The following is a 26,460-nucleotide window of genomic DNA, read 5'->3' on the forward strand; positions in this document are numbered from 1 at the left end:
TACTGAGGACGCGCGGGTGCTGATAGAAGTGTTGGTGACGCCGTCCTCTCTATTCTGCCGCCCTATGCGCGAATATAACTGAGAACATGCGGGTGCTGATGGAGGTGTCGCTGACGCCGCCCTCTCTATTCTGCCGCCCTATGCGCGTATATTACTGAGGACGCGCGGGTGCTGATAGAAGTGTTGGTGACGCCGTCCTCTCTATTCTGCCGCCCTATGCGCGAATATAACTGAGAACATGCAGGTGCTGATAGAGGTGTCGCTGACGCCGCCCTCTCTATTCTGCCGCCCTATGCGCGAATATAACTGAGAACATGCGGGTGCTGATGGAGGTGTCGCTGACGCCGCCCTCTCTATTCTGCCGCCCTATGCGCGAATATAACTGAGAACATGCGGGTGCTGATGGAGGTGTCGCTGACGCCGCCCTCTCTATTCTGCCGCCCTATGCGCAGATATAACTGAGGACGTGCGGGTGCTGATAGAGGTGTCGCTGACGCCGCCCTCTCTATTCTGCCGCCCTATGCGCAGATATAACTGAGGACGTGCGGGTGCTGATGGAGGTGTCGCTGACGCCGCCCTCTCTATTCTGCCGCCCTATGCGCAGATATAACTGAGGACGTGCGGGTGCTGATAGAGGTGTCGCTGACGCCGCCCTCTCTATTCTGCCGCCCTATGCGCAGATATAACTGAGGACGTGCGGGTGCTGATGGAGGTGTCGCTGACGCCGCCCTCTCTATTCTGCCGCCCTATGCGCAGATATAACTGAGGACGTGCGGGTGCTGATAGAGGTGTCGCTGACGCCGCCCTCTCTATTCTGCCGCCCTATGCGCGAATATAACTGAGGACGCAGGTAGTGAGGGAGGTGTCGCAGACATAACTGAGGACGCGGGTGGAAAGGGAGGTGTCGCGAAAGCCGCCCTCTTTATACTGCCACCCTAGGCGGCCGCCCTGAGTGAGTGTAATCAGGGAGTGAAATGGGACTGATGTGTGAGCGAGGTGTGTGATGGGATTATAGTTCAGTTGAATGTAAGTGTTCTCCAGCAGCCTGCAAGGGCCACACTGCTGGTGATCGTAACAGAGCCCCCTCTCTAGGTTCAGACAACCCCAGACATAGGCGGATTAGGAGGTTCAGGGTCAGGAGGCATTAGCGGATCAGGCAGCTGCATTAATAGCTCTGGCAGCGGTGGTAGCCACTCTTGGTGCTCAGGTGCCACTGGATAGTCTGGTGTTGGCTCTGGCCATTCGTGGAACTCAGGTGCCTCTGAATCCCGCCATTTGGGGAATTCAAAAGAATCTGGCGCCCGCCATTCAGGGGATTCAGGAAGATCTGGCACTTGCCATTCAGGGGATTCAGGAGGACCCGGTGCCCACTTCAGGGACTCAGGAAAGGAATCTGGTGCCTGCCATTCTGGGAATTCAAGAGGATCTGGCACAGACTATGGGGACTCAGGAAAGGAATCTGACGACTGCCATTTGAGGAGGATCTGGTGCCCACTCCAGGGACTGGCAGATGAGGGACGGAATCTGGCACCTCTGACAACGACGGAGGATCTGGCAGCTCTGGAGGTGGTGGTGGCAGCTCTGGCAGTAATATTCAATTCATTCAATGATGTAATGCTTAGAAGTCCGGGGATGGCGGCCTCTGCTGGCCAGCGAGGGGAATGACTGGGACCGAGTCGGTGACACGTAAACAATTTAAAATCTTTATAAACAATTATGCAGCTATAGGGTCAAGAAAATAAGAAAACGTGAAGAAATTCTGGATTCAAAAGATAATTTGTACTGTGTTTTTGTTCATAAAATGAAAACAATATATATTACATTACAACAAATAGTGTTCTTTTTTCATATTTTCATGTTTTCCTCTTTTATTTTTGTTCTGTGTTGTTGCAAACATTCCAACGATTATTTTTGTATTAAATTAAGTAAAAAAAAAAATTTAAACATTTTAGACCCTTAACTAAAAAAAGATCATCTTGCTTTTGCATTTGCTCTTTAAAATAGTTTTCATATCTTTCAGTGGACAGTTTTGAGATCAAGAAATGTAAAAAACATGACGATCTTCTGCAGTCAAAAGATGGTTTGTACTCTTGTTTTTATTTCTAAAATGTAAACAATAATAGTTATGTTACATAATTGCATAGTGTTCTATTTAATATTTTAACGCTTTCCTCTTTTTTGTTCTGTTTTGTTCCAATTATTTTTGTATTTAATGCAGTTTAAAAAAAGAAAAACTAAACATTTTGAACCCCTAAAAAAAAGATAATCTTTCTTCTGTATTTGCTCTTTAAAATTGTTTTCATATCTTTCAGTTGGTCTACAAGTGGACAGCTTTGAGATCAAGAAATGGGAAAAACATGACAATCTTCTGCAGTTAAAAGATGGTTTGTATTCTGTTTTTTTTTTTATAAAATGTAAACAATAATGGTTATATTACATTACATGTATTCAGTTGAAGTCAGAATTATTAGCCCCCCTATTTATTTTTTTCCCCAATTTCTGTTTAACGAAGGGAATTTTTTTTAGCACATTTGTAAACAAAATAGTTTTAATAACTCATTTCTAATAACTGATTTATTTTATCTTTGCCATGATGACAGTAAATAATATTTGACTAGATATTTTTCAAGACACTTCTATACAGCTTAAAGTAACCATTAAAGCCTTAACTAGGTTAATTAGGTAAACTAGGCAGGTTAGGGTAATTAGGCAAGTTGTTTCATAACGATGGTTTGTTCTGTAGACTATCGAAAAAAATAGCTTTAAGGGGCTAATAATTTTGTCATTAAAATGGTGTCTAAAAAAAACAAAACTTTTTATTCTAGCTGAAATAAAACAAATAATACTTTATCTAGAAGAAAATAATATTATCAGACATACTGTGAAAATGTCCTTGCTCTGTTAAACATCATTTAAAAAATATTTTAAAAAGAAAAATTCGAAGGGGAGCTAATAATTCTGACTTCAACTGTTTATGTAATGTGGACATACCAACATTTTTTTTTTTTTAAATTCAGTTTTAAAGAAAATAAATCTAAACATTTTGCACCCTTAATAATAATAATAATAATAATAATAGTAATAATAATGATGAAAAGATAACCTTCCTTTTGTATTTGATTTTTAAAAAATGCTTATGTTGCTCTTTCAGTGGACAGTTCTAAGTTCAAGAAATGGGAAAGATATGAATATCTTCTGCACCCAACAATTGGTTTGTACTCTTTGTACTCTTTTTCGTGTGTTCTATTTAATATTTACACATTTTTTTCTTTTTGTTCACTATTATTATGCAAAGAATTTTTTTAGTACTTAATGACACTTTATAGAAAATAAATCAAAATATTTCTGAACACTAAACACTAAAAAACAATCAAATATATATTTTCTATTGTAGCAACAGGATGTTCACATCAGCGCAATGAGAAATAATGTGTTGAGCTAATTGGGAAAAAAAAGAACTTAAATTTGACCAATCATGTTATTGGCCCAATATGATTATTTTGATTTGTTGCAGTATACTTTTTTAGTTTTACTTAATTTAAAAATGTATGTTCTCCATAGTCCCAAATGAAAATAGATAATAAAATATACAAAGTATTGATACACTAAACACGGCCACATTTATTCATTTATTGTTATTTACCAGGCACTATTGTAAAAATACTTTAAAATAACAAATACACTGAACATTTCTACAAAGTATTCCTTATAAAGTCATACGTTTAATTATGAAAATATACACAAAGCTGCAGCGTAATTACATTCACATAACTATTACACCTAGTATTACTGGTAGTCACCAAAATGTTACCATTCTACAAAAGGTAATCTGAACTCCTTAAATCACAATTTTAATGGTTAAAAGCGTTCGTTAACATTAAACATCAAATGTATTTACATATTAAAACACTATCAAATCTAAACAATGAACTACTTAACCCAGTTGATGCAGATGTTTCCAGAACAGTACAAACTCGCAAAAACACAACAAGTGTGATTATGACTGCACAAAAAATAAATAAAGAAATAAAAATCTATTTGCAACATCAAGTAGGATAATGACCTTTAAAAATCTGTGGAAGTTAATGAGACTTGAAGTCTCGATTAATTTAGTTCTAATAGTTTACACAGTCTTATGGAAAAGAATAAGGTCAATAGGACAAAATTTTCACTTCTACATAATTTTTTTACCCTGTATTGCTGTACCGCAAGCAGGATGTATCCAGGATATCCTATACAGGAATGTCATGAAAAATCACACTCAAATATATTCAAGGCGAGTATTGTTGTGGAAACATAATGCAGGTTTATTTAAAACCACTCTACGTTAACCGGCGGCATGGTTGCACAGTAGGTAGTGCTGTTGCCTCACAGCAAGAAGGTTGCTGGTTCGAGCCTCAGCTGGGTCAGTGTGAGTTTCTGTGTGGAGTTTGCATGTTCTCCCTGCGTTCGCGTGGGTTTTCTCGGATGCTCCGGTTTCCCCCACAGTACAAAGACATGCAGTACAGGTGAATTGGGCAGGCTAAATTGTCCGTTGTGTATGAGTGTAAATGAATGTGTGTGGATGTTTCCCAGAGATGGATTGCGGCTGGAAGAGCATCTGCTGCGTAAAACATATGCTGGATAAGTTGGCGGTTCATTCCGCTGTGGCGAACCCTGATTAACAAAAGGACTAAGAAGAAAAGAAAATGAATGAATGAATGAATGAATGTATGTTAACCCTCAATTGCTCCATCAAAGTAAGGATGTTGTGCTTTTTAAATAATGATGTACTCTAACGTGAACTCTCCTTCTATTCCAGGATGTCAAACGATGACATATAGCCTTGAGCCCATGGTGGGTAATAAAGATGTAAGTAAAATGAAAGAATGAGGAATATAACATTATACTTTGTGTTATGACACTTTGGGTTTCTTTCTTACTGGCCTCATATTTGAAAAAAAAATTGTGTATCTTAATAGGTTATGAATCAAAACATTAACATGTTTGTATGAATTAAATTCAAATGTTACTTTTTTTTCTTTTTCTCTCTATTTTTTTCCTACTTGAGTCTGGGGTCACTGTAATGCACCTGGAAGGTAGGCACATGTTTTCACATTAAAAATGACACATTTGCTCAGCAAAAAACAAACAAATAAACAAACAAGCAACTCACCAATAAATTTGTTTAAAAATTTCTACTTAACAAAGACAAAATCCACTACAACCTTGCTCACACTCCATAAATGTCTGATCTTTAGCACTGATGGCTTCAAATGTGATTACGTAAGTGATGAAATCAGACGAATTTCTAATTAATTTTAGATACGGTTTACTGTTTACAAATAGATTTTTGTGTAGAATTTATGTGATTTACAAATTTCACAGCAACAGTTTGAAAATCCCAAAATGATAAATTTTGTTGTTTAAATTTGAACAAACAAGATCCCATTACTCAGTATGTTCTACTCTTTTGCAAGTTATTAAAAAGTATCTATAATTCAATATTATCTTATTGTCTGTTGATTATTGTAAGCTCGTGTATTTTGTCAGTGAACAGCTTACTGTTGTGTTTTTTGCAGGACCTCTAAATACTGTAAATGAGTATATGCAGTCAATCAAGGATAAGTATGAGCATGATTGGAGCTTCCAGTCTGGTGACCATGCATTATTGTCAGACCTCTATACTGACCCACTGATCGTTGAGAAAATCCAAAATATCAGCTTTGAGAACATAAGCGTGGATAAGTTGTTTCAGTCAAATGTTCTGATGACTGTCGTTCTCCACGGTGACTCTGGCAGTGGCAAATCCTTCATAGCACAGAAGATGCTGTTGGACTGGGCTTCTAAAGCAGCATCTTCTATAGATTTTAGTGTGGTCTTCTACCTGAGGTGTGAAGAGCTGATGTTCATTGAACAAATGAACTTAAGTAAACTCTTGAGCAGCAATTGTAGTTTAACACCAGTTCAGATCTCGAAGATGCTACAGCATTTCCCAGAGAAGCTGCTTTTCATCGTTGATGGATTTGATCATCTGAGACTCACACAGGATATTTATGACATGTCAGAACTTATTGATCCACTTCAGAAAACCCTGCCGGAGGTCATTGTTTGTGCCCTGCTGAGGAGATTCCTGGTTCCGGAGTCCACACTGCTGGTCACCACCAGAACTAAAAACACTGTGAACAAGCTGCTAAATGGACAACAGTGTGTCACGGAGATTCTGGGCTTTTCTGAGAAGATGGTGAAGATGTATTTCCAGACATTTTTCAGTAAGGAGTATGAAAGTCTGAAAGCAAATGAAACTGTCTTCACTGCCTGCTCCAGTCCTGTTATCCGCTGGATCATCAGTGAGATGTTGAGGGTTGGTGCAAATATAAAATTTGGACTGGAAACCACCACCTCCATATACATTGACTTTGTGTGCACTTTACTGGAGCATCACAGCCAGGGTTTGAGTCGGTCTGTGCCGACCCTGCTGAGGAGTCTGGGTCAGCTGGCAGAGAGAGGGATGCTGGAAACACGAGTGCTTTTTGATGAGAAAAGTGTGAATGAAATGGTTTCAGGCACTGAAAAATTATTCCTCAGGAAGAGAACAGTCTGCCAGGAGACGATGTTCGGTTTCATGCATCGCAGCTTTCAGGAGTTCTTCACCGCTCTTTATTTTGTGCTTCTTGATGAAGAAGAGTCTCAGAGGAAAGTGAAAGAGCTTCTTTACACTGTGGAGAGAGGATGGACATTGTCCTGCTGGCCTGATCCAGACTTCTCAATGGCAGATGTTGAAGTTAGACAGTCAGAGTTTCTGCAGCCTGTGATTCTGTTCCTTTGTGGTCTCTGTTGGAAAGACCTGATCCCATCATTTTTTGAGAAGCACAACATGGCCGTCTCTGTCAACATAGAAACCCATCTTAAAGAGTGGATCAATAAGTGCTCACAGAGATATCAAAATGAGCACCTGCTGTTCATTCTCCATTGTCTCTTTGAGCTCCATCAGAAGAGCTTCACTGCGAAAGTTCTGCAAAGGATGATTTTGATGGATCTGTCCAATATGTCACTGAAAACAACAGACTGTTGGGTGTTGAAGCACTGTTTAGAGAGCAGTGAACACATCAGTAACCTGAAGCTCCAGGTAACATCTGATAATCTGAAGATGCTCCATCCTGCTCTGTACAAATGTAAAGAGCTGTGGTGAGTATAACATTTTAGGGAGGGATGGGCAGTATTTATGATACATGCATTTCAAATACCTATTTTAAATACAAAATAGTATTTTGTAATTTGTATTTGATAGAGTTTATGAAAATGGGTCAATATTTTGTATCAAAATACTTGTCATGCACTTAGTATTTGCAAAATACTTGGTCAAAGTCGACATGATGACATCACAAAAATGTGGCCTTTAATACTGGTGTTTTGTCAGTTGATTGCCAAGATGTGAAATCAGACTTGAAAATGTATTAATATTGTAGACGTTGATCAGTGCTTGGAGTATGGATGGAAATTATGCATTATGTACATATAAAGAAAGTAACAGACAAATAGCAGGGTTAGATTGGGGAGCAAGTCAAAATAAGACAGGAAAAAAAGACAAACATTTATTCATTCATTCATTTCGGCATAGTCCCTTTATTAATCAGGGGTCACCACAGCGGAGTAAACCGCCAACTTATCCAGGATATGTTTTACGCAGCGGATGCTCTTCAAGCCACAACCCATCACTGGGAAACACCCATACACACTCATTCACACACATACACTGAGGACAATTTTAGCTTACCCAATTCACCTGTACCGCATGTCTTTAGACTTGTGGGGGAAACTAGAGCACCCGAAAGAATTCTGCGCAAACACGGAGAGAACATGCAAACTCTACACAGAAATGGCAACTGACCCAGCTGAGGCTTGAACCAGTGATCTTCTTGCTGTGAGGTGACAGCGTCACCACGTCGCCATAAGACAGACAACACAACATAAAAAAGTCCTACAGTGGTGATACAGTACCTACAAAACTGTGCAGGTGCTCGTTTTATGTAGTTAACTACAAACTTTGACACAATTAATCCGCATGAGACAAAAGTATTAAATAATACTCAACTCTACAAACTGGTCAAAAACTTCCATCTTAGGTTTTATTGCAGCAAAAACAAATATTGTGTATTGTATTGTACACTGAAAAGTACAATTGCAAAAAAACATTGTTTATGGCAGGCGTGTCCAAACTACGGCCCGCGGGCCATCTGCGGCCCGCAATCAGTTTTGTGGCGGCTCGCGAGGCTTTTTATAAATATCAATAGAATCTGGCCCGCTATACAAAAATGAACGTAATTCAATAAATAACCACCGGGTGTCGCTATTAAATGCATTCAACTAAGCAGCAGTTCTTGTTATGATCTATCTATCTATCTATCTATCTATCTATCTATCTATCTATCTATCTATCTATCTATCTATCTATCTATCTATCTATCTATCTGTCTATCTGTCTGTCTGTCTGTCTGTCTGTCTGTCTGTCTGTCTGTCTGTCTGTCTGTCTGTCTGTCTGTCTGTCTGTCTGTCTACACACAGTTGAAGTCTGAATTATTAGCCCTTCTTTGATTTATTTCTTCTTTTTTAAATATTTCAAAATGATGTTTAACAGAGCAAGGACATTTTTACAGTATGTCTGATTATATTTTTTTTCTTTTGGAGAAAGACTTTTGTTTTATTTCGGCTAGAATAAAAAGCGGTTTAAATTTTTTTATGAACCATTTTTAAGTTCAAAATTATCAGCCCCTTAAGTCTTCAGAACAAACCATTGTTATAAAATAACTTGCCTAATTACCTTAACTTGACTAGTTAACTTGATTAACCTAGTTAAGCCTTTAAATGTCACTTTAAGCTGTATAGAAGTGTCTTAAAAATATCTAGTCAAAATTATTTACTGTCATCATGGCAAAGATAAAATAAATCAGTTATTAGAAATGAGTTACTAAAACTAATATGTATAGAAATGTGTGGAAAAAATCTTCTCTCCGTTAAACAGAAATTGGGGAAAAAATAAACGGGGGCTAATAATTTAGGGGGGCTAACAATTCTGACTTCAACTGTTTATATATATATATATATATATATATATATATATATATATATATATATATATATATATATATATATATATATATATATATATATATATATATATGTATATATATATATATATTAGGGATGTAACGGTATTGTAAATACCGTCATACCGCAATATTAATTTTTTTTCGATATTACCGAAGTCGCATGACTCAGTAAAACTATAGGTCTTCTGAGAAAATTTGCTCAGGTGAATGAAGCGAACGGGAGGTAGCGAAAACTATAATTTCCATCATCCCTTGCGGTCTGTTGTCGCTACAGATCCAGTAATGCGGAAATGGAGTGTGCTGCTAGAAGCGGGGATCAAAAAGAGCTGTAAAACTCTAAGGCCCCGTTTACCCTAGTGCGTTTTAGTTTTAAAACGGCGTTGTAGAATGAAAACGTTCCGCATCCACACTCGCGTTTTACCCAGCGTTTCTGAACAGCTCTCCGTCCACACCAAAACGCTGAAAACGCACATCACGTGACCACACACACACTCTCGGGCAAGCGCTCCAGCATTTCTACCCAGATGAGAGCTCTGCTTGTCGGACTGCTCATCAAGCATTTCCCGCTGGATCTAATCTCACTATATTTGCTAAACGTGATATTTCATTCATGTTGTTGTCTTTATCTAACGACATAGGCCAATTCCCTGACTTTGGTCATTGGAATCTATTAAGTTACTTGTTCACGGGTAACATGTTTTGGTTAAGCGCAAAGATAAGTTAATGATTAATCCAGGTACATTGACTGATCGCTTGCCTTTATTTCCTACAATGTATAAACTTATTGTATGTTATACTTTTATAATTGTCGATTATTAAAACTGATATTCAGCAAAAGAGAGGGTGCGTTTGGTATTTTCACTGAAATTGAAAGGAGGCAGTTGTTATAGGCTCTGTTTTGTTATAAATATCCACACAGTGAAGTTGACGCTCATATATGCAGCACGGCGCCTCAACATTTCTGCTGTCTGTTTAGTTGTTAATATTAAAATAAAAATAGGCAGTTCCTTAAATCATGTTTACATTTTATTGTTGAGAAAGTGAAACAACGTAGCCAGGGTGATGTGAATGAAGTTATAAAGTACACTGTTCCCTTTGAAGATTTACCCGTGTCCTCGGTATGTTTTCCATATCAAACTGAAAAGGGGGAGACTGCAGCCTTGATCAAACTTGCGAAGTCTGAACTTACAAGAAGAGGATGCGAGACTGAACTGTGTGTGGGCTACTTAATATTGAGGAAACGCTCCGTTTTCGGCGCTCGAGAAATAAGTCATATAAGTCATATCTCTCTTGTCCCAGAAACCTCAGTCCCAAATGAGAGGGTTTTTTCTGTTGCTGGGGACATTGTAAATGCCCAGAGATACCAGCTTTTACCTTCAACCACATGTTGAATGTGATGAGTTTTCAACAATACTAAATTAAAAACTTTATTTTTTTTTTACATGGTTTAATATTTTTTTGTTATTAAAATTGAAGTTCCTGTTTCAAAGCTTACAGATAGATGACTAATTTGTATGTCATTGACACTTTTGGCACTTTTTTGGAATATTTTCATAAGTTTTGTTTTTTCCTGTAAATGATTCAATAAATACCGTACCGTGACATTCATACCGAGGTATTACCGTACCGTGAAATTCTGATACCGTTACATCCCTAATATATATATATATATATATATATATATATATATATATATATATATATATATATATATACATATACACGTGTCTGTGTGATGTATGTAAAATTTGGCCCGCGACAACGTTTGTTTTTTTGCATCTGGCCCTCGGCCCAAAAAGTTTGGACACTCCTGGTTTATGGAAAAGACTAAAACTGGAGATTTTAGCAGTTTTCAGAAATCGTGATTTAACATTAAGCATTAAAGATTCGAATTGCAAAAAAAAAAAAGAAAAAGATTTGTTTAATTATTAACCAATTATGTAAACAAAAAAATTAAATAACCTTTTCATATATCACCCTTTAAAATATTAGACTGTTAAGAGATGGTGTCAATTTTCACAATAGATTGAGATATAGTGCTTTATTTTAACTCATTTTCTGCATTAAATGGATTTTACAGTGATAAAAGAGATCATCTCTTAAGATAGTGCTTTCTGTGTGAAATTTGTACAAAATCTGTAATAAAATTAAAGAGAAACACAAGTTACATTTTTATGAATAAGGTGCAGAAACAGGACTGATTTTTAGACATTTTGTAGCTAAAAATTAAGGTATTTGGTATTTTATTTTAAAATACATTTCAATGTATTTTTGACCAGCCCTGATTAAATTATTATAACAATTATAACTATTTATTTGCATTCTTGTATGGATAACAGTTACAGTGCAGTGCCATTCACTCTTTGCTATGTGATATAAAATTTAATCTACTTTTATATCTTGGCAGTGCTGTAGTACTGAATATGAGCACAGCTGTGATTGAGCATCGAAGATAATTCAGTACTGCAACAATCTAATGTGATATTGTTGATATATGATGTAATCAAAAATGAATAATGAGTTTGTGCCATTTAGATTTTACTCTGCAACCAAAAGTTATAAAGGACCCCAAACCATCCTGTTTTTTATGTCACCAGTCTTAAGCATTTTAGAAGGAATAAGATAAAGCTGTTCCCTTTGCATGCCTACTTCTGGTTTTAAATAATTAACAATCACTGAGAACCTCTTTTCCAAACATTTTCTACAAAAATTAGCAAATGAAATAAAACAGAAGACTGGAAACAAAACAACCACAGCATTAGTTTTCTGTAAAATTACTATCAAATCTGACATATTTTGTTTTCTTTTACTTTCAAAGGTTATTGATTGATCACATTTCAGACTGTGTTGTGGATTTGATCTCAGCTCCTGGTAAACAGAAGATTCTGAAAAAACTCAAGTAATGTATAATTAATTTTAGAACAACTTCAACTCACTCACATTCATTCAGTATTCAGTGTTTAGTTTTTGATATACTGATATATAATAATACATAATAATATTAACATTTGCTTGTTCAAATAAATAACATATTTTTATCTTCAGTATAAAGAAGCTTGAAAATGGCGGAAGTTTTTTTCACCTAGAGATCACTGTATCAGTCAGAGAAAGAGACATCACGTAAGAAGCTCCATCACTCTGTCACATTCAAAATTGCAGTCTCAGTCTAAAAACTTTATGCTTATTATAAACCATTTCAAATGTTTATTTCTGTGTTGCTTTAGGCTGTCTTTTAGCAGGTCAATGTTCACATCATCAATCACAGAATTAACTCTGACATCTCCTCACTCAGTTGTTTCCATCATCAAATGGATGGAATCACAGAACAAGCAAAGTAGTAGCTATATGTGAGTTGAATCTTTATTCTCTCTCTCTAAAAAAAAAGATAAACGAGTTTTGCAGTGAAATTATGTTAATCATTTTAGATAAATTAGGACAGAATGTATGTTAATGTCATTAAATATCTGTGTAAGATCTGTAGGTCTTTGTTATTTTGTTATAGAGTTAAGTTTTTTTGTGCATGTGTGTGTTGCTTAGTAATCCTGAAGAAGAGAAAGATCTGATGTTCCTCAAGTCATTGTCTGGTTTGAAGAAAGTCTGTCTGCATGTTTCAAATCTGAATGACACATTTGCTTGTGAACTCCTGTCCCTCATTCAGGCTTGTTCCAGCCTGACTCAACTTTGGTAATGGCATTAGCTGACATTATAGTAGGTTTTTATGATATTTTCTTACTATCCCAAATCATAAGATGTTGGCACATTATGGGAAATGCAAATAGTAGTGAATTAGTGTAATTTCCAAATTTACTTTGACTTGTATTTCATTGCAGACAATATTATAGTGTCCAAAAGTGCCGTCGACTTCTCTGGAATCAGGTATCTGGGATGGACCATCCCACAGTGGAAACGAGTACTGTGGTCAGAAAAATCAGCATTTTCAGGTATTTTTGAGATGTTACCAGCAACAAGTCCAAAATCCAGGGTCTGTCATGGTTTGGCGTTGTGTCAGTGCCCTTGGCAAAAGTAACTTGCACTTTTGTAATAACACCTTTAATGATGAAAAATACATAGAGACTATGGAGCACCTTCATGCTGCCTTCATTTACGCCCATGTATATTTCAACAAGACAATGCAAAACTACATTCTGCACACATTACAAAGTCCTGGCTGCAGATGAAGAGGTTACGGCACCTGACTGGCCTGCCTGCAGTCCAGACCTGTCTCGAAAAGAGAATATATGGCCCATTTTGAAGCCCAAAATGTGACCACGAAGACCTCATACTCATTAAGACTTGTTTGCAGGAAGAATGGAATAAAATTACACCTGAAACACTTCATCACTTGCTGTCTTCAGTCCCTAAACATGTTTTAAGTGTTGTGAAAAGAAATGGCAACATTACAAAGTGGTAAATGCTTTACTGTTCATACTTTTTTTAAATGTGTATTGTTGGAATGTATATACAAGTGGTGCATTGAAATACAAGTCAAAGTAAATTTAGAAATCACTTAATTTTTTTTAATTTGCATTTTAGATACTGTTCCAACTTTTTCTGATTTGGGGTCGTATTACTAGTGGACATTATTGTATAATCTCTTTTTTTTTCTCCATTTGATGGTTTATACTAATGATATTAACAACCCTATAGGCTTTCCCCAGATATTAAAAAGGGTTTTAGCATAAGTGACAGGAAGGACTTCAGGAAGCACATCCAGTCTCTCAAGAAGTCGTTGAATGAGATGCGTTGGACTCTGACTTTGTAAGCATTAGTTATTAGTTATTTCTTCAGGTTGTTCTTTTAATTCACCAAAGATATAATTTCTTTTGATATACAAAAAACAATACTTTTGTAGTCACCATGAGTGTTACATGTTATTCTTTTTAGTTGGGGCAACTCAGTGTTGATCAAGCCAAATGAGGAGAGATTCACAGAGAAGCTGCAGACAAAGACAGACATGGGTGAGAGACATAAGCCAATACTTTAGTTTTTTAAAGTTAGACCTTTTTCTACTTTATATCAAATTATCTCGTTGAAAAAAATGACAAGGGGCATTTGATGGAGAAAAAAAAGTCATGGTGGTAAGGTGTCCATTGTGTCCATATTTGGAAGAAAGCATTGACAGATTTTCTCTTTATCGTGTGTTTGAATGTGTAAGAATCTGTTACCCATCAGGAGGGGAACTTCAATGCTATGTGGAAAACTTTCACTATGGGGATTTCATCAGAATCCAATCATCTGAAAGAGTATAAAAACGGGCCCATGAAATGCCAATGAGTTGGTGGCGTCAGCGTGCACAGCTGTCATCAATGACAATCGATTTGGCAGAAAAGCACTGCATGTGCTCAGCTGAAGCATGATTTTCGCTTTCAGTCTTCCACAAGCTACTAAGAGAGTCATTGACAATATCTCTAATCTGTCTACATAGGGAGAGATTGAGAAGCAGCTTCTCCCCGTCCAGAGTGTGCATACGCAGTGACAGACAGTCAAGCTGGGTTTTTCTTCCTTGCCTGGTGTCCTTTGGGTCCGGTCCCTGTATATAGGAAGCAAGTTTCTTTAACCAGCAACACGGCCGTGCAGCACGTCTTTTTCAAGATGTCGTTCTGACCGTGCAGTTGCGCAGCTAAGATCACAGCTTGCTCTTGCGAAAGGGTGACCCACCCCTGATGTTCTCTGCACTGCGGCTGGCACTCGGGGAGATAGGGGGTTACAGTGGGAGCAAATCCGCCGCCTTCAGGCTTGCGGACCTCTCATCCCTTTGCGCGCTCCATTCAAGCTTAGAGCGAGAGATCGTTTGATGTTTGATGACACCGAGGACCAGATGTCCATTATCTTCAATTAACATAAAGAGCGTTTTTCAACACCACTTAAATTCCAAAGAAAAATAATTTTGCTCCTTCATTGGATGTGACAGCCAGCCCAAAAACTTCCAGCCTGGGACGCTATGCCTTCCAGCTCGCAAGATCGGTGCACTTCACCAGTGGCTCATGGAGCGCGAGAGAACGGTCTCCCTTCTTTCCCACTCCCAGCCCCTTCCCCTTGATTACGGGTGCAAGACGAGTGAATCTCTTGCCTCCTGCTCTCCTGTGGGACCCCAGTGCTCCCTGGTTGAGCCCACCCACTCCGTGCTGCCCCACCACTGGTACATCAGCAATCGTGTGGATGAAGCCACTTGCAAGAGCTCTGCCTGCCTGCCTGCCCATCGCAATAACTCATCCGCATGATCACACTCAGCTACTTGATTCAATTCGCGAAACGGCCTCCCAAGTTCACGGGTGTGTTTTACAGCCTGTACTTCATTGTACCCCAAAATAGTGGTGGGTTACAGCCAATCCTAGATCTGCACGTTTTGTACCGCTGCCTTCACAAGCTGCGGTTTAGAATGCTTATGCAGAAGCGCATCATCTGATGCATTCGTCCTTGGGATTGGATTGCAGCGATAGACCTGAAGGACGCTTACTTCCATGTCTCCATACTTCCACGTCACCTTCGCGTTCGAAGGTCAAGTATGGCAGTACAAAGTCCTCCCCTTTGGGCTTTCTTTGTCTCTGCGGGTTTTCACTAAGCTCACGAAGAGTGCCCTTTCAGCCCTTTTGCTCGCAGGCATCTGCATACTCTATTATGCCGACGACTAGCTGATTTTAGCCCACTCGTGGGAGCAATTGGTTATTCACAGAGACAAGGTGCTCCGGCACCTCGACCTGTTGGGGTTTCAGGTCAACCGAGAGAAGAGCAAGCTTGCCCACCGTGCAGAGCAAATCTTTTCAGAGGCTCCAGGGGTATATGGCATCGCGGCTGAGGGGGCAACACGTGCTGGTCAGGGAGAATGGAGACTCCCCCCGAGTCTGTCCAACTGATATAAGCGCTTCAAGGAAGCCCAGGTTAACCTGTTTGCTTCCTCCGAGAACGCCCATTGTCAGTGTTTTTTCCCTCACCATGGGCTTACCCGACACGGATGCACTGGCCCACAGCTGGCCTCAGGGCATGCGCAAATATGCGTTGCCCCAGTAAGCCTGCTCGCGCAGTTACTGTGCAAGGTCAGGGAGGACAAGGAGCAGGTCTTGCTAGTTGCATCTCTCTGGCCCAACCAGACCTAAATATTAGAACTCTCCCTCCTCGTAATAGCCTTTCCCTGGTGGATGCCTTTGAGAAAGGACCTCCTTTCTAGGGACGGGGCACCATCTGGCACCCTCGCCCAGATCTATGGAAACTCCACGTGTGGTCCATAGACATCATTTAAGGATCAGGTAGTGAGCCTGCAAACGCTGCCTGCGGTGGAGGCAAACCCAGCCCTTTCATTTCTGCGTCCTGTTTTGCAAATGTATGTGGACCGCACTCAGATCCTCTGAGCAGCTTTTTGTCCGTTATGGTGGTCGGCAGAAGGGAAGTATCGAAACAGCGGTTGGACCACTGGATAGGGGATGCCATCTCCCTCGCTTATCAAAGCCAGAGTGAGCTGTGTCCCCCAGGGGTGAGAGCACACTCCACTCTGAGCGTTGCATCCTCTTGGGCGTTAGCACCCGGCACCTTTCTAACAGACATCTGTAGAGCTGCCTGTAGACGGAAATGCTATGTTTCTTTCACCACAACGATTGTCCCTTAGCTGTTGAGTGTAAAAGCCTCTTCAGCTAGAAAAGGATGCCTCAGCTGAGCACATGCAGTGCTTTTATGCCAAATTGATTGTCATTTATGACAGCTGTGCACGCTGCTGCTGCCAACTCATTGGCATTTCATGGGCCCGTTTTTATACTCTCTGAGATGATTTGATTCTGACGAAATCCCCATATTGGAAGTCTTCAACATAGCATTTTCATTCATGTCCTCAGGAAACGAGGGTTACTTTAGTACCCGTTGTGTTCTTCCAACTCTTTTCAGATAAATTATTCTTATAAGTTATTGGCTAAGCTTCAAGAAATTCGGCTTTACTCACATTGATTTAATGCTTTTCTTAATGTTGTATTAAGTGTTTTATTTGTGTTTGTGTTTATTTGTGTCCTGTAGGTGCTTCACCCTTGTTATTAGTAAGTATTCTTTCTTTCTTTCTTTCTTTCTTTTTTTCTTTCTTTCTTTCTTTCTTTCTTTCTTTCTTTCTTTCTTTCTTTCTTTCTTTCTTTCTTTCTTTCTTTCTTTCATACATTTGGCTATGATAATCCCATTATTGATAATGTTTAAATATTTGCAAGAATAAAATATCTATATCATTATTTTCTTTACTTCAGACCTCAGAAGTTGCAGAAGTGTTTACACCTCAACTCATTGAGATGAATAGAGCAAACAAACACAAAATTACATACAGGTATTGGAAACTTTAAGTTTTGGACATTGTTAAAATATCTCCTTTTTTCTGAACACAGAGGTCTTGTACAAACTCCTATTATGCTTTTCATTTTTGGCTTTATTTCTAGTTAAATTATCTAATTTTCCAAGGCAATAAATTTATTTGAAACCATTTTTTTTAAAGCACATGGCTTAATAGTTTTGTCACTTTATAATGTTACAATCTCTAACTTTTGTGTTTTCCTCATGCATTAATGAGTGTGTATATAGTATGAAGTGGCCAGGGGTAATCCTCACTGTAGTCTTTCATAGCCAGACCTTCAGACTGACTACAGAAGGTCTGAGAAACCTGGCCATTTTGAATAGTAAATATAACTGACAAGTAAAACATTTAGTTTACATTTAGTTTTGCACTGCATTTAGGGGCCTGGAAATGTCCCAACAGAAACTGATGCTATATAACCAGAAAATAATTTAATCACAAATGTTTAGAACAACAGTGGTGCATCAGTCTCCTAAAATGATTTGTTAGCAAAACACCCCGCAAATTGATTGAAAATGCATGTAGAGATTCATGTTTTTGGGATGCATTTCAGCATGAAGAACACAGACACTGAGCTGGCAGAATGTGCACCCTATTACTTTATTTTACAAAAGCAAAAAGCTTTTGTATTTTTGAGTGTAAGAGCCAGTTATGCATAATTCATTTGTGATAATAATTTAGTGAAGGTTAAAACATGATAAAAATTGATATTTAAATTTAATAAGAATTCATTGTGATTGTATTATCTAAAATGCATAATTTAGTAATTGATATAATTTAAAAACCTTTAATTTGGTATTTTGGCTTCCGACAGTAATACGTCATGAGGTCATTAGTTCATACGTTCTAGGCAGATTGCAGTTATGGATGTTGGAAGCAACACAGTTTTTTGACTAATGTAGTGGCACACCTTTCGTGTAAATCATTATGTACCACCTTTTGCAGCTTCAATTCCAACAACCAGTATTAGTCAAAAAACTCGCTAAGAAGATGTCAATGGAATCTCCTTGGATTGCCTTATTGCACGGCTCGACGAACTGATCAACGAGCTGATCGAGTCTATTGTAACTTTGTATTTTTGTTTACATTTGTTCAGTAAACCTTTTTTAAAAGAAGATTCGGTCTTACTCGCGTTTTTGCAAATACTGGTTGTTGGAATTGAAGCTGCAAAAGGTGGTACATAAGGATTTACACGAAAGGTGTGCCACTACATTGAGTATTGTTGGATCACACACTTCACGCCAGATAAAAAAGATCAAGCCCCAGTTTCTTTGGGTGCAGACAACAAGCCAGTGGAGCAGCCCAATACCCAAACCTGTTAACCAGTACTTAACTGAATTAACGTCTCCTATTAATATAGGAGTTGACTGAAAAAGCTAGAGAAGAGCAGAAGCTGGAGACGAAGTAATGCTTATAAATTTGCATAAGATTATAACTACATGGAAAAATGAAAAAATAAATAAATAAATCAATCAATATTTACAATAAAATATTTATAATAAAATATGAATGCATAATAAAATGACAAATAATATTCATTAATAAAAATCTAATCATTAACTAATAATCTATAAAATGATATAGTGATAATTATATAAATAATTAATGATCGAATGATAAAATAAAATAAAAGAAGAATAAATTAATATAAACAAGTGAAAATGAAACACAACACAAATGAATAGTTACACGCGTAAGTTTGCTACAAGGATTCTCAGATCCTTAGTTAGATTCCTCAGTATAAACAAATGTGTAAACCCTTTACCAATTCAAATAAAAAAATAAAACACTGTAAATAATATGTCTATTTTATTATATAAAACAGACAAATTGCTGTAATTTGTCATTACTTATATAGTACAAAAAACAACAGTCAAGCTGTTAATTTACAGATAGTGTTTGAAATTGTTACGTATTTTTTAATATAATTTAAAATAACTGAAAAAATACTGTATAAATAATACTGGAGTTTTCCTGTATACAAAACAAAAATGTCAGTAATTTGTCTTTAATGATAAGGTACCTAAAATGAAAGTCAAACTGTTAATTTAGAGAGATTGTTTGTCATTTTACTAAGTTCTACATATTATTTAAAATGTCAAAAAATTACTGTAAAAAATGTAGGGATATTTTCTGTAAATTATAATTTTTTTTTACAGTGTGATACTAACATCTGAAAACATTATAGACTTCTGTAGTTACATTGTGTACTAAGAATAAAAGAACATGAAAAGTTGCTTTTTTCCTGGCCAATATGACAAGGAATTGTACGAAGCATGTGTTGATCATCTTCTATGGTGGTGGTATTTACCATTATTACATAATAATTGGCACATTCCTGTTGTTTTTTTCTGACTGGCTGAGACAAACAGACTAACAAAAAGAGTTCTGAAATTTACCGTATGTTTTATAATACAGTGATTCTAGAAGATCAAGAAAATGGTCATTTCTAAGTTCATGACTCCTTATAATAACAGAAAAATGTCCTGTCCTTCAGGTTTGTGTGTCCGCATGCTGGTCAGTTTCAGTGCAGTTTGACCAGTCTTGTGTTTGTGATGGATAGTGAAGGAGAGGTGCAGTATAAAGTCGACTCGTGGGATCCTCGTTTGTTAGATGGTTTGGGTCAAATGCAGCCTGCAGGACCCCTATATGACATTGACTGTATTAATGGTTCAATCTCAAATCTACATCTTCCTCACTGTGAAACATTCTCTGGTAGGTTGGTTCCTTTCTTCATACTTGTATGTTGCACAGTGGTTGACTTGTATAGCAGCTGAATAGATCTTATGGCATAGCGACCGATTACTTGCATATCACGTTACTTGGAGCAGCTTATTGTTTGTTCCCGTTAGTAAATGCATTAATTAACATTAACTAATAAACCTTATTGTAAAGTGTGACCAGAATATAGGCTATGTACAGTTGAAGTCAGAATTATTAGCCACCCTTTGAATTTTTTTTCTTTTTTTAAATATTTCCCAAATTATGTTTAACAGAGTGAGGAGATTTTTACAGTATGTCTGATAATATTTTTTCTTCTCGAGAAAGTCTTATTTTGTTTATTTCAACTAGAATAAAAGCTGTTTTTATTTTTTTAAACACCATTTTAGGAACATAACTATTAGCCCCTTTAAACTATTTTTTTTTCTCGAGAGTCTACAGAACAAACCTTCGTAATACAATAACTTGCCTAATTACCCTAACCTGCCTATAGTTTACCTGATTAACCTAGTTAAGCCTTTAAATATAACTTTAAGCTGTATAGAAGTGTCTTGAAAAATATCTAGTCAAATATTATTTACTGTCATCATGGCAAAGATAAAATAAATCAGTTATTAGAAATGAGTTATTGAAACAATTATGTTTAGAATGTGTTGAAAATTTTTTTTTTTCCATTAAGCAGAAATTGGGGGAAAAAATAAACAGGGGGCTAATAATTCTGACTTAAACTTTATGTAAATAATCAGCAATAAGTCAATAATAATTAATAAAATTCAATTTCTTTTAGGGGAAAATAAGGATTGTTTGGCTGTAGCACATTTCACTGTCGGGGGTATAGAAATGATGCAGCCACTCAAAGTCACTGAAACTCATGTGGTGATTGACATCAGAGACCTCTCCTTATTCGGACTCTTAAAAAAAATATTTTCTGGTTCCCCTATTGATGCCCAAGTGTTGCTCTTTCTTCGACCACTAATATGTGGACAGAAAAATAAAATTCTTGATGTCCACTTACTTCCAAAGAACGTTCCCGTATCAGAGGTACTGTCATGTGAATGCATTGTCCATTTCTTTTCCTACTGCTTTGTTTTTACTTTTAATATTATAGAACATCAAAAAACCTGTAAATTGTAAGTCTCATCTAAACGCAATGTGCATTTTTCTATTTGGCATATATAAAATTGATCTATCTTCTAGTATGGTTGAACTGAAGTACATTTGGTTAGTTTGTAAATGTGATGCAGGATTGTGTTGAATTACTGTGTGAATGTGTAAGTAAATTTACCCCTTTTTTATTTTGCTCTTTAAGGTCCAGTGCTGCCACCAGGATAAAGCCTACATTGAAACAAGTTCAAAATGTCGCTTGTTTCCTCATAGACTTTACAGTCTGTGTTGTCAGCCAGAGGAATGTGAGGTGCAGCCAACGGTAAACTAATTAAATAACACTTAAACCTTAACAGTTTCTGGGTACTATTATTTGGATTAATCAATTACCGTTTTAATTAATATTTTAAAGTGGTGGTCTAATAGTTTTTTGAAAGCTTGATTATGTTTATGAGGTGCATAATGTTCATTTATAAATCATAATATTATATTATTCTACCTTTATTGTATATTGCTTTCAGCTACAAATAAAACAATTAGTGGATTTTCTGGCTCTTTGAAGGCCCCCCAAAACCCCCCCCAAAAATTGTTATGGGCTCTGATTGGTTAACTGGCCGAGTGTGTTTATATGAATAGCAATATACATTATTTTTCACTACATGCAAATTGGAATTGATGCTATTTACACTAAAAGAAAATGGCACATAGTAGATGCTATTTACACTATGTACAAACAGGGACAAAAGCTTTGCACACTGTTGTGGGCTGTTCACATTAAGTGAAAATAGCATTTTTTTTAAAGCTTTTCTAATTTCACGTAGTTCAAATTGCTATATACACTCACCGGCCACTTTATTAGGTACACCTCTCCAACTGCTCGTTATCACAAATTTCTCATCAGCCAATCACATGGCAGCAACTCAATGCATTTAGGCATGAAGACATGGTCAAGACGATCTGCTGCAGTTTAAATAGAGCATCAGAATGGGGAAGAAACGCGTCAGGTTACGAATGTAACCATGGTTCCCTAAGGGAACGAGACGCTGCGTCTCTTTTAGGGGACACAATGGGATACCATCCCTCTCTTATAACCTTCTGAAGCACAGGTGTAATCAATCCAATGTAATTGGCGAGATGCAATGTGCGTGTGGCGTCAGACCACAGGTATAAAAGCCCCACACACACAGTGAACTTCAGCTTATACCTCTCGAATGGAGCGCACCAGGTATAAAAAAGTATGGCAACGCGACGCAGCGTCTCGTTCCCTTAGGGTTCCCTTTCGGGAACTCTACACTGCATCTCTTTTAGGAGACACAATGGGAACGCTATCCCAAACACGGCTTAGTTTTACATGCCAGGGATGAGTTCTCCTTATATTGCTAGGACAATGGAACCCGGAGTAGGGTCCAGGTCCAACTGATAAAACCTTACAAAGGTATGCGGGGTAGACCACCCAGCTGCGTTGCAGATGCCAGTCAAAGACTGGCCAGAACTAAAGGCTTTCGAAGCCGCCATACTCCTGGTTGAGTGAGCCCTGATGCAGGGCTTCATATGCTAGTGAAATAGCCTCGACTATCCACCGGCTCAGAGACTGCTTAGATGCTGGCGCCCCCATTTTGGGTGAGCCATACAAAACAAACAACTGTTCTGTTGTACGCCAAGCAGACGTACGATGTACGTATGCATCTAGTGCCCGCACTGGGCAAAGCAGATTCAAGCGCTCCTGATCTGGCGTCATAAATGGTGGAGGATTAAAGGCCTGCAGCACAGTAGGTCGCACCACCTCAGTGGGGACCTTAGGAACGTACCCTGCTCTGGGGTACAGAAATGCTCTCACCATACCAGGTGAGAATTCCAGACCAGAGGGAGCTACAGACAATGCTTGTAAATCTCCTACTCTTTTGATGGATGTAATGTCCAACAAAAAAAATTGTTTTAAGGGTCAGAAACTTTTCTGACACATCCTCAATTGGTTCAAAGAGGGCTGTCGACAGGCCCTCAAGCACTATCGACAAATCCCAAGTAGGAAACCTATTGGCGCAGGCCTCAACCTCCTGGTTCCACGGAGGAATCTGACCATCAGAGGGTCTTTGCCAAGACCATCAGTACGGTATGCGGAAATTGCAGCTACATAACCTTTAAGCGTTGACGGAGTCAAACCGAATTCAAAACGCTCCAGGAGAAATTGCAGTACTGAGCCCACAGGACAGTGGACTGGATCCAGGTGGTGGTCTGTACAACAAGAAGTAAAAAGTTTCCACTTGGTGGCATACAATCTCCTCGTGGAGGGAGCTCTGGAGCTTAGTATGGTTTGAACAACCTCAGTTGACAAACCAAGATCTACAAGGTGGGCCCCCTCAGAGGCCACACCCACAGTTTCCAGAAGTCCGGGTGGGGGTGCACTATCATTCCCCCCGCCTGGGACAGGAGGTCTCTCTGGATGGGAATCTCCCATGGGAGACCGTCGAGGAGACACACTAGGTCCAAGAACTACACTCGTGTGGGCCAATAAGGGGCTACCAGCAATAGGTTGTACCCCCCTTGACGGACCCTCTCCAGGACTCCCGGGAGCAGAGCGATTGGGGGAAAAGCGTACAGACGAAGCCTCGGCCACATCTGCACCATGGCATCCAGCCCAAAAGGTGCTGGATGTGTGAGGGAGAACCACAATGGGAAATGTGTTGTTTTTTTGACTGGCGAATAGACCGACGTCGGCTTTGCCGAATCTTTGACAAATGGCCGCCACCACTTTTGGGTGTAGTCGCCATCCCCCAGGCTCCAACCCCTGTCTCGACAGGAGGTCCGCTCCCACATTCATCGGGCCTGGGATGTAAGCTGCATTCAGAGAGAGCAGCCTCCCCTGAGCCCACAGATGGATTTGATTCGCCAACCTGCACAGAGGGCGCGAGTTCAAACCCCCTTGATGGTTGATGTAAGAGACCACCGATGTGTTGTCGGTCTTCACTAACACATGGTGACCTCTCACTTGAGGGAAGAAGTGCCTTAGAGCCTGAAACACTGCTAACATCTCTAAGCAGTTGATATGCATGTGTAGATGATGGTCCCTCCACTGTCCCGATGCGGGAAGGCCCCTCAGGGTCGCTCCCCAGCCCTTGCGTGAGGCATCTGATGTCAGAGCCAGGCGCTGAGATATTATTCCCAGTGTAGGGCCCTGGGACAAAAACCAGGGCTTTTTCCATATCTATAAAGCTCGTAGGCAATGCCTTGATGCTTTGATTGTGTGAAACGGATTTCCCCTCGGGGAAAACCCCCTGGTTTTGAGCCACCACTGTAATGGTCTCATGTGTAGCAGACCCAATGGGATTATGTTGGAGGCTGCCGCTAGTAGACCCAACAGCTTCTGGAACTGTTTGACAGTGATGGCTTGGCCCAGTCTGATCCTCTTTGCGGCTGCCCGAATCGACTCGACAGACACGAAAACATCGTCGTGGAGTCCAATAGCACACCTAAAAAAAGTGGTCGTCTGAGCTGGCACAATCACACTTTTCTTTTGGTTTAGCCGCAACCCCAATTTCTCTATGTGAGCGAGAACAACAACTCGATGTTGAACCGCTAACTCCCTCGATCGGGCTAGAATGAGCCAATCGTCGAGGTAATTGAGAATTCGAATCCCTTGTAGCCGCAGCAAAGCCAAAGCTGCGTCGATGACTTTGGTAAATGTGCGGGGTGAGAGTGCTAGGACAAACGGAAGAACCCTGTACTGATAAGCCTTGCCCCCGAAGGCGAATCTGAGGAACTTCCTGTGACTTGGAAGGATGGATATGTGGAAGTATGCGTCCTTCAGATCTATCGTGACAAACCAGTCCTCGGACTGTATTTGTGACACGATGGTGCTGATAGTCAACATTTTGAACTTCAGTGTTTGTACGGAGCAATTTAGATGTCTTAGATCTAATATCGGACGCAACCCTCCATCCTTCTTTGGAACAATGAAGTAACGGCTGTAAAACCCTGACTCGATGTCTAGAGGAGGGATCTGTTCTATGGCTCTCTTTCTCAGAAGAGATTCTACTTCTTGTTCCATCACTAGAGCCTGCTCTGGCTTCATTAGGGTATGGAGCAGCGAGAGCGGCATGAAGCAAACTGAATTCTGTAGCCCTTCTCTATGGTAAGCAGGACCCACTGCAAAACATTCGGCAGCTGTTTCCACTCTGCCAAGAATTTCTGCAGGGGTACCAGTCTCTCGAGACTGGTCTCTATGTTCCCCTGAGTAGCTAACTCTGGGCACTGAGGCGAACTCACCACAGGAGGCCCTTGATTTAACTGCTTTTATACCCTCAGTAGAGGGGGCGAGTCCACTAACGTCACCACTTTTGGGATGAAACGTTTGTGGATACCGCTGGGGGTCTCCACGCCCCGAGGCACCAACTGTGGGAGGATTGGTGGATAGACCCCCTGTGGGCAACGAGGAGGTGGCCTTTGCTCCTCGTTGGGGGCTGCCCGAAGAAGTCCCAATACTAGGACTTCTTCTGAGGCCCAGACCGTTTTACAACGATGGTCCTCGGACCACCGTATTTTACCGTCTTCACCTCTTGAGAGCGTTTCCCACCCCATTTCCTTTTTGGGGGCTGACGGGAAGCCACACTCTCTTTTTGATCGACTCTATACTGGGCAGAAGAGCTGGTTGACGGCTGGGGCTGGTCCTGCTGCATAGCCCCAAAAGGATGTTCTTTCGGGCGGAGTAAGCTCCCGTAGGAGCCCAACCTCTTTTTCGCCCGCTAAAACGATTTGGCGACTCGATCTACAGAGTCGCCGAACAAACCCGCGGGCGAAATGGGAGCATCAAGGAAAATACGTTTAACTTCCTCCTTGATGTCCGCTTGATTTAGCCATAAATGTCTCTCCGTTACCACCATGGCCGCCATAGAGCGGCCTAAAGATCTAGCTACTTCTTTGGTGGCACGGAGAGACAGGTCCGAGGCCGAAGTATTTCTCTTACTGTATCAAGAGCTTCCTTCAGCAGGTCCGCCTGGTATGCCTGCAAAAGTGACATCGTGTGCAGACACCCAAGAGACTGGCCTGCTGCCGCATATGCCTTGCCGACTAACATAGATGTTAACTTAATTGGTTTTGACGGCAAGGCGGGGATCTTCGCCGACGATGCCTGAGGTAGCAAATGGCGCGCCAAATGCTCCTCCATTTTTGGTATTGTGCGGCATCCGTGCTCATTCAAACCAGCAACGGCTGAATATATTGATCCTTGCTGGC

The 26,460-nt window shown here is 39.5% G+C and overlaps 2 protein-coding genes across 7 annotated transcripts in view; one reads left to right on the forward strand and one right to left on the reverse strand.

Annotated features, from left to right (window-relative positions):
• zeb1a (zinc finger E-box binding homeobox 1a) overlaps positions 1–26,460 on the reverse strand; it is a 368,188-nt gene that overhangs the window by 52,319 nt on the left and 289,409 nt on the right. The window lies entirely within an intron of this gene.
• Positions 1–26,460, forward strand: part of nlrb5 (NOD-like receptor family B, member 5) — a 37,222-nt gene that overhangs the window by 6,965 nt on the left and 3,797 nt on the right. For 3 of the 6 annotated variants that reach the window (XM_073929393.1, XM_073929409.1, XM_073929400.1), the window contains 18 exons: positions 2,021–2,080; positions 2,313–2,384; positions 3,152–3,211; positions 4,576–4,710; positions 4,802–4,851; positions 5,051–5,078; positions 5,562–7,167; positions 11,908–11,988; positions 12,135–12,209; positions 12,314–12,436; positions 12,627–12,773; positions 13,737–13,847; positions 13,974–14,047; positions 17,088–17,107; positions 17,306–17,382; positions 19,904–20,121; positions 20,915–21,168; positions 21,437–21,553. In XM_073929393.1, the coding sequence (XP_073785494.1) occupies positions 4,813–4,851; positions 5,051–5,078; positions 5,562–7,167; positions 11,908–11,988; positions 12,135–12,209; positions 12,314–12,436; positions 12,627–12,773; positions 13,737–13,847; positions 13,974–14,047; positions 17,088–17,107; positions 17,306–17,382; positions 19,904–20,121; positions 20,915–21,168; positions 21,437–21,553 (2,970 nt within the window). In that variant the 5' untranslated portion in view covers positions 2,021–2,080; positions 2,313–2,384; positions 3,152–3,211; positions 4,576–4,710; positions 4,802–4,812. Of the gene's footprint in view, positions 1–2,020; positions 2,081–2,312; positions 2,385–3,151; positions 3,212–4,575; positions 4,711–4,801; positions 4,852–5,050; positions 5,079–5,561; positions 7,168–11,907; positions 11,989–12,134; positions 12,210–12,313; positions 12,474–12,626; positions 12,774–13,736; positions 13,848–13,973; positions 14,048–17,087; positions 17,108–17,305; positions 17,383–19,903; positions 20,122–20,914; positions 21,169–21,436; positions 21,554–26,460 lie in introns of those variants that run through there. The other 3 variants (XM_073929383.1, XM_073929377.1, XM_073929413.1) reach the window with 2 other exon arrangements.

The sequence above is a fragment of the Danio rerio genome, chromosome 2 (genome assembly GCF_049306965.1).
Source record: "Danio rerio strain Tuebingen ecotype United States chromosome 2, GRCz12tu, whole genome shotgun sequence".
Classification (NCBI taxonomy): domain Eukaryota; kingdom Metazoa; phylum Chordata; class Actinopteri; order Cypriniformes; family Danionidae; genus Danio; species Danio rerio.